An 8,872-nucleotide genomic window follows, 5' to 3' on the forward strand; every position below is an offset into this window, starting at 1 on the left:
CGGGTTTCTCTCCATTCGAACTACTATATGGGCACCACCCTCGGGGCATATTGGATATAGCCAGAGAAGCCTGGGAAGAGGAGCCAAATCCCAGAAGGAACATAGTTGAGCATGTACTGCAGATGAGAGATCGGATAGCCCGATTACACCCATTGTACGGGAACACTTGGAGAGAGCACAGGAGACACAACGAACCCATTATAACCACCAAGCGAAGCTTCGACGGTTCCAACCAGGCATCACTGGTGCCCACAGCAGAAAGTAAACTGTTGGCCCTACGAAATAACTGAAGCCGTAGGAGAGGTGAACTATAAGGTGCGGCAGCCAGGCCGCCAGAAATCAGAGCAAATTTACCACATCAATCTTCTAAAACCTTGGCATGATCGAGAGGCATGCTTAGTCATGCAGGAGACCCTTCCCCAAGAGGATAACTTACACGAGCAAGTGAGGATATCATCCGACTTGACGCCGATCCGAAAGATCGAGGCAGCCGACATGATTAATTGCAACTGAGATGTGTTCTCTACAAAACCAGGGTGGATGACTGAGACCTATCACCATATTCGCACGATCCCTGGAGCCAAGGTAACATTGAGACCCTACCGAATCCCAGAAGCCAAAAGAGAAGAAATCAGGGCCGAAGTAAAGAAAATGTTAGAATTATGGGTTATTGAAGAATCTGGTGGTCCAGTCAGTGGTCCAGTCCCATTGTTCTAGTGCCTAAACCCGACGGTACCATGAGATTCTGTAATGACTTTCACCGACTGAATGAAATATCCCAGTTTGATGCATACCCCAAACCACACATCGACGAACTGGTTGACCGACTGGGTAGTGCCCGATTCTTGACTACACTGGATCTGACAAAAGGGTACTGGCAGATTCCTCTGATCAAAGAAGATAAAGAAAAAGACAGCATTCTCCACTCTGGATGGGCTATTCCAGTACACCGTCCTCCCTTTTGGGCTACATGGGGCCCCAGCCACATTCCAGCGCCTCATGGATAAGCTGCTGCGCCCCCATACTAGTTACGCAGCTGCATACCTAGATGATGTCATCATCCATACGCCAGACTGGGGAACCCACTTGGAGAAAGTTGAGGCAGTACTGTGCACCTTAAGGCGGGCTGGTCTCACTGCTAATCCCGCTAAATGCGCCATAGGGCTAGCAGAGGCTAGGTACCTGGGATATATTGAGGGAAGGGGCATAGTGAAGCCCCAAACAAATGAGCTAGAGGCAATTCAAAACTGGTCCCGGCCGACCCAAAAGAAGCAGGTCCATGCATTCCTAGGCCTGGTAGGCTACTACCGACGTTTTATTCCGCACTTCGCCACTAGGGCAAGTCCCCTAACGGACCTGGTGAAGGTCTGAGGTCTAGACATGGTAAAGTGGACCGACGCAGCAGAGGGGGCATTTACAGACCTTTGGACGGCCCTCTGTAATGACCCCCATACTCATAGCCCCATACTTTAACAGGGAATTTATTTTACAAACAGACGCTTCCAAGGTGGGGTTGGGGGCAGTTCTGTCGCAAATGGTGGGAGAAGAGGAACACCGATCCTCTACCTAAGCAGAAAGCTTCTCCCAAGAGAACAGAAATATGCAGTAGTCGAGAGAGAATGCCTTGCTGTCAAATGGGCTATGGAGACACTGCATTATTACCTCTTAGGCCGGGGATTTACTCTTGTGACGGACCAGGAACCCCTCCAGTGGATGCAGCGGAATAAGGAAAAGAGTGCAAGGGTCACCAGGTGGTTCTTATCCCTCCAACCATTCCAGTTCCACATATGGCACAGGGCTGGATGCCACCATGGCAACACTGATGGTCTGTCATGAGCATACTGCCTGGCGTCCCAAGTTGCCCAACTCTATGGTGTTGAGCAGGGGACAGGGCAAGGCCAGATGGCTATAGAAAAGTAGTGGGAGATAGATATATTAGCTCCAGGCTAAACAAATCCCTGGTACCAGGATAAGTGAAATGGCAGCTGCTCCTGGTCAATTAAGACACCTGGGGACAATTAAGAAGGCAGGGAGAAGGCTAGGTTGATTGGGACACCTGAAGCCAATCAGGGGCTCGCTGAAACTAGTTAAAAGCCTCCCAGTTAGTCAGGTGGGTGTGCATGTCAGGAGCTGTGAGAGGAAGTTGCGCTGTTGGAGAGGCTGAGTAGTACACACCATATCAGGCACAAGGAAAGAGGCCCTGAGGTAAGGGTGAAGTGGAGCTTGAGGAAGTGAGGGCTGCTGTGCGGGAAGTAGCCCAGGGAATTGTACATGTCATGTTTCTAAAAGGTCAGCTACCATAGCTGATACTATTAGCATCCCTGGGCTGGAGCCCGGAGTAGAGGGTGGGCCCAGGTTCCCCCCCCCACCATTGCCCCCTGATTAATCACTGAGACTGGGAGACAACAGGGACTGTGCAAGGAAGGATAACTTCTCCTCACCTCCCTCGCTGGCTTATGATGAAAATGGCTCAGTAGACTGTGACCCTTGTCTCTAGAGAGAGAAGGGTTACATGCAGGGTCACGGTGAGCCTCTAAGGCTAGCAAAATCCGCCAGGAAATGCGGGACCCACGGAGGCAAGGACAGAGCTTTGTCACAGCACATTAACTTGAACAAAGTTACATAGGGATGAATTCTTTCCCTTCTCCTTAATCGGTGACACACAGTTAAATACTAGACAATGAATATGAAGTGGAAAGTGGTCAGCAGTGGTAAATCCCTACTGTCAGTAAGTCACAACATAAATGTTCTTGAGACATCGGTATGTGAAAATGTTCACTCATTGCGCTCCATGGCCACATCCACACAACGAGATGATTCTATAGCTATGTATTGTTATTACATCACTAAATAAAATTAAACTGTATATAGGTAGGGCCCTACCAAATTCACGGCCATGAAAAATGCATCACGGATCGTGAAGTCTGGTCTCCCCCCTGTGAAATCTGGTCTTTTGTGTGCTTTTACCGTACACTGTACAGATTTCACAGGGGAGACTAGCGTAAATTGGGGGTCCTGACCCAAAGGGAGTTGCAGGTGGGGTTGCAAGGTTATTTTAGGGGGGTCATGTATTGGCACCCTTACTTCCTCACTGCCTTCAGAGCTGGAAGACCAGAGAGTGGCAGCTGTTGGCCAGGCACCCAGCTCTGAAGGCAGCAGTGCAGAAGTGAGGTTGGCAATACCATACCACGCCACCCTTACTTCTGCACTGCTGACTTCAGAGCTGGGTGGCCAAAGAGTGGTGGCTGCTGACTGAAGGCCCAGCTCTGCAGGCAGCAGTGCAGAAATAAGGGTGGCAATACCAGACCAGGCCATCCTTACTTCTGCGCTGCTGGCACCGTCTCTGCCTTCAGAGCTGGGCTCCCAGCCAACAGCCACCGCTCTCCAGCTGCCCAGCTCTGAAGGCAGCGCTGCTGCCAGCAGCAGGACAGAAGTAAGGGTAGCAGTACTGCAACCTCCCCTACAATAAGCTTGTGACCCTCCACAGCTCCTTTTTGGGTCAGGATCCCGACAGTTACAACACCCTGAAATTTCAGATTTAAATAACTGAGATCATGACATTTATGATTTTTAAAATTCTATGACCATGAAATTGACCAAAATGGACCGTGAATTTGGTAGGGCCCTATATATATAGGTGTAAATGATTTCATAGATTCCAGGGCCAGAAAGGACCATCGTCATATTTTTGCTTAGCACTCAGGTAGTGGACAGACCTGTTTTCCTGGAAGCACGCAGAATGCAATTTGAATGAAAACGACTCCCTTTTCAAGACTACATGATAAGGATTTAAGGTCTGATCAGCAGGAGCTCCTGCTTCAGTATCATAATTAACCCATGACATAAGAAATGTTACTGATTAAAAGCCCAATCCTGCAGTCCCTACTTAGGTAAACCTCGCAGTGACATGAGTGGGAGTTTTGCATGAGTAAGGAGTGTGAGTTTGGACCCTTTAACTCTTTTACTGGTAGAATGGAGATGTTGATCATTTTAAGGATTGCACAATTATTTTTAAAGGCCAAATCTTGGTCCCATTGAAATCTATGGGAGTTTTGCAATTGACTTCAGTGGCACCAGGATTTGGCCCCGAAGTTTCTAGTGCTGCTGTATTGGCATAGACTTCTGTTTCCCTAATAAATGCATGTATGAGTAAAAATACAATAATTTCATTAATTATATTAAATTACTTTTAAAAATTGGTTGGTTGAATAATAATTGGACATCAGACCTTGGCTCTATTACGTTCCCAGAACATACACACAGAACCACTAATGGGGCAAAAAGAACATTGTGATCTTATTTAAAAACATTCAGATTATTTTTAGCTTGGCACAGTTTTTTGGACACAGAACAGAAGAACAGTAGAACTAGATGAGCCGCCCCACTGCAAGCAGCCTTACACATGATCATATGAAGTGAACAGTGCAAGGTCTAAAGAAATGCACATCTTTCTTGATCCTCTTGATCTTTTCTCACATAATCAGCCTTATGAATTTAGAAGGATTATCCACCAGTCTCTCCATTTGTCGGTAAGAGGCAGTAAGTCAGATACTCTGTGTCACAAAAGCAGCAGCATCTTAGCAGTCAGTCAGATATTGGGCCCAATCCTGCATTACTTTGACTCCCAAAATTCCCATTGACTTCAGCAGGAGTTTAGTCTATGTAATGACTGCAGGTCTGAGCCTTTTGTTTTTTAAAAATTAGGAAAAGTTCTTTTCACACGTACTTGTCTCTTTTCTTGAGTTTTAATAATAGCCTGAAACCAGGCCAATATAAGCTTGTAATTAAAATAGCCTTGATTTTGGCTGACTCTTAGCAATATGATTAAATGTAAAATGTCTTGTTTATCTCCATGAAGCCATGGATAGTTGCAATCCATAAAGGCTCCCATTGTGCATTGTTTGTACACTCAAAATTCTCATTGAATTCAGGATCAGGCCTTCTTTCTCTAAAACGGCACTGAATTTTGATATAAAACTATGAATTAAATGTCCAGGAGCCAGATCCTCAGCTGATCTAACTGGCATAGCTCCACTGGAGTATTCCACTTTACACCAGCTGATGTCTGGTGCTGAGAGGTTTACAGACGAAATGCCATCATTCGATAACTTAAATTCAGCAAGTCTGCAGATGTCAATATCCATGAGAGAACGTGTCTGCTTCCCCATTTATTTCAGAGCAGACATTCTGAAGCTGTCTTCGTTCATACATTTGGAATTGGAGTAATGCTCGTCCTATGATACTTATGATGTAACCTTTGTCTAAGTTACAAGTGAAAAGGATGAGTCTGTGAAAATAGATTAGGTGCTCTGAAAGGTGATGAGCAGATCTGACCAGTTATGTCTCAGCTAGAGACGGATCTGAACCGAAAGCCAGGGTTTTAACACCCTCAAGCTTTCTGGGTGTTTTACATTGAAAACTAGACTTCAATCTGAATACTCTGGTTTGTGCCCATCTTTTCTCTCAGCTCATTCACCGCCTTAAAAATCACTGCCAGCTCTGACTACCAGACATGCAGTGACCTAGGGAAGCAAAATGCTAATAACTGATCTATTCAGTAACGGTCTGAATGGGTGACTATGGAATAATAAGGGAGAACATTTATCACTTTGCTTAGGACAACAGAGAGGAGCCTACCTTGGTCATTAAGGACTCAAATTTACATCAGTCCCAAACTAATCTGATGTCCTCCTCCTTGTTGCACAGTAAATTATTTACATCACAAATGTTGAATCAGAAAATATGAAGTAACAAACCACACTAGATAAAATGACCCCACCTGATTTTAAACTTCATATGCCGTTGGTTTTCTCATGTTTCTCATTCTGGGTTTCTGTCTCCTGTTTGGGGTTTGGCACTTCGAGGAACGAGTCTATGCAAAAACCCCATTCTGTACCATAGGCCTTCTACAAGAAATTCAGCAAAGGAATAGATACCCAGGCCCCAGAACAAGACACTCACTTACCTTCTTCACATCAGGTACATTAAAAAGCTTCTTGGTATGAGCAACCCATCCCACTAGCCCAATGTCCAGAGGAAAAACAATCTCATTGTCTGGGGCCACCAGGTTCTCCTCAAACTTGGAGGTGGCGGTGATATTGAAAAGTCTGGTGGCAACCTCAGGGGTGCCATTGCGGGCACGGCAGATGAACATGCTACACCGGTCAGCTGCCACCAGCTGTGCCAGCCTCTGTAGGGCCTTGTGTACTATCTTCTCCATGCTGCTTGCTTCCTCCTGGATTTCTGTCAGCAGCTCAAAGAGCAAATGAGACTCCTCCAGCCGGGACATCTCTTTGAAGGAAACTCCATCCTTCACTTCCCCAGGGCTGACTTTGAAGACAGTTCCCAGCACTTCTGCCCTCAGCTTTCGATCGAAATACTCCTTGGCAAACTGGGGGTTGTTCTCTAAGTATTTCTCAACATCGTCTTTATTTATCCCACCCATTTTGTGTGGCTCTTTCTTATGGCTTTTTAGAACTGCATCACCCTAGAAGCAGGAGCAGCAGCAAGAAGTCCAAATCTGATGCTAGTAGGAAAAAAGTCCGTTGCACATACTGTAGCTGTCACGGGCATAGTACAGTAGGCTTGCTCTGTGGCTTCCAAACCTTCTGGAACCCTTGAGATATGACAGAAGGCACTGGCTTAGTGTCTTCTTAGTGTGGGATCTTGGAGGCTGCTAATTAAAGAGATGTCAGGACACTAAACCCTTGAGCACTCTTAGCTCATAAATCCCAAGGGAATCATTTTAGCATTTTAAACTAACCAGTCCAGTCTTAGGCTCTGTGCGGCAGTGTGATAATGAGTAAATATGTTCATGTATATACACACATGCTCTCTCTTGCATATGCTGTATGACGTACTGTACAAAAGGTTTCCATTGACAGTTAAATGTGGGGAATGCCTCTTAGAATCTCTCCCCATATGTTTGCAAATTATTGCTGCATGTACATACATATGTTCAGACATGCACATGAACAGACACACGTGACTGCGGGGTGAAGAGGGAATAGAAAACAGAGTTGCATAGTAAAGTTGCTTAAATTTTCAAGATTTTCTTCCCTTCCAGGTAGTTAAGAACTATAAAGCTATACATGGGCCTTACACAGGAAAAGCCTGTTCAAGTCAAAGGGTTTTTACCTGTGTAGGGATGGAATGAAAGCCTTAGGATTTGGTACAGTAAATGCAGGAAACCAAACAGGACTGCCATGTTACTTTTTTTTTTCTTTTGGTACATAGACATGATCTAAAAAAAGGGTAAAATAAAGAAAGTGACCAAATGCAAATTACAGTGTTAAACCTTATTGGCAAAATCCTTAGTCTGCCCAGAGTTCCATATGAATGAAATACATATGGTTGTATTTCTATTGTTGTCCAGTCATCTGCCTCTAATCATCCATGCGATAAAAACATTAATTAAAACCACAAATTGCACAATGACAAAACATCTTATAAAAGAGTTGCATTAAATGTGCTCTCTAACCAACTTAAACTGTCTCTTTTCACCTGATCCCTCAGGAAAAGTCTGGTTGAATGGACAAGACTCACAACATGTCCGGAATGTCAACACACTTGGGCTCTCTCTCACACTAGGGTGGGCAGCGAGTGAGTTCTGGAGTTCACCAGAACACTCTGCAACCTGCTTGCTAACATTTAAATCAAGTGAATGCTGAATATTTCAGCTGATGTCAATTGTCCAGGTAAAATGTGTGGGGAAACATATTATCTAAGAAACTAAGGACCCAAGCGAGTAAAGGTCCAAAACCAACATCTTGAACTGCACCTCGAAATAAAATGAAAGCCAGTGAAATCTATGGAGCCTGTTAAAACATGCTGACATACTGAACCATTATTAAATAGCTGAAGTTTCGGAGTGGCCCTCAGGTGTAACTCCATGTTGAATGTATTGAAGCAATGCAAACAAGAAGTGACAAAAGCAGCAATGATGGGAAGTGTGTGTAATGGCTTATATTGGATAGGAAAGAGTCTAATATCCTGGTCAAGTGAAGAGGAAAATGAGAAGTCCTGATTACAGCTGTTATCTGGAAATCCAGGAGCAGCTCAAGGTCCAGTAAAACTCTTAGTGTGCAAACATGAGTAACAAAAGGTAGGTGAACTCCCTCAACTAATATGGCTTCTGCCATTATGTCTGCAGAGAGACTGGGAGAACTCTGGTGGCAGATGGTAAAGATTAGAAATACATTTTTAGCCTCTAGGTATTAGTTATTAGGTGAAGGAAGATTCTTGGGGAAGTCTTTTTTACAATTTTAGAGCATAGAATAGAGATGGTCCTTTCTATGTACTGTGAGTATATCTTGAAAATAAATAAATTAAATAATAGTTGTTTTCCCGAGCACACCACTGTTGCTTGGTTTTATCAGGACTGAACCGGAGGACTAGCTCTCAAACATGCCTAAATCTCAGCCAGGAACTAAAGTGTTGTATACACTAGGAATTTTTCCATATAATTTGCTATCGTTGCTACCAATGGTTCAACTCCACAGAACCATAGTGGGAACGCTAATGCAGACAATGCTCTCTCAGTGTTTTAAGTTGTGTACAGTTGATATCTGCTCTGAGTAAGGTTAGATTAAATTGTATTTAAAATTGCTGGGGAGCCCCTGAGCCCACTAGAACTCTCACTATTGCCAGTACCAGTGGAGTTGGAATGATGGTAGCAATTGTGGAAAATTTTAGGGGAAAAAATCCCAATGTAGAAGTAGGCTGGGAAAACGGAATGGCTATAAACTGTTTTTGTCCACTGAACAGTGTAGAGTTAAATTCAATCAACATACTAATGGGACTGTGACCCAAACCAAACTCCTCTTGTAACCTCAACATACATAGTGAGGAAGGGATGACAAAATAGAACCCT

The 8,872-nt window shown here is 44.4% G+C and overlaps 1 protein-coding gene across 2 annotated transcripts in view; it reads right to left on the bottom strand.

Annotated features, from left to right (window-relative positions):
* PDE6C (phosphodiesterase 6C) overlaps positions 1–6,445 on the bottom strand; it is a 55,387-nt gene extending 48,942 nt beyond the window's left edge. For both annotated transcript variants that reach the window (XM_077822531.1, XM_077822532.1), the window contains exon 1: positions 5,966–6,445. In XM_077822531.1, coding sequence (XP_077678657.1) covers positions 5,966–6,445 — 480 coding nt within the window. The remainder of the gene's footprint in view (positions 1–5,965) is intronic.
* Between the last annotated feature and the right edge of the window lie 2,427 nt (positions 6,446–8,872).

This window comes from Eretmochelys imbricata, chromosome 7 (assembly GCF_965152235.1).
Source record: "Eretmochelys imbricata isolate rEreImb1 chromosome 7, rEreImb1.hap1, whole genome shotgun sequence".
Classification (NCBI taxonomy): Eukaryota; Metazoa; Chordata; order Testudines; family Cheloniidae; genus Eretmochelys; species Eretmochelys imbricata.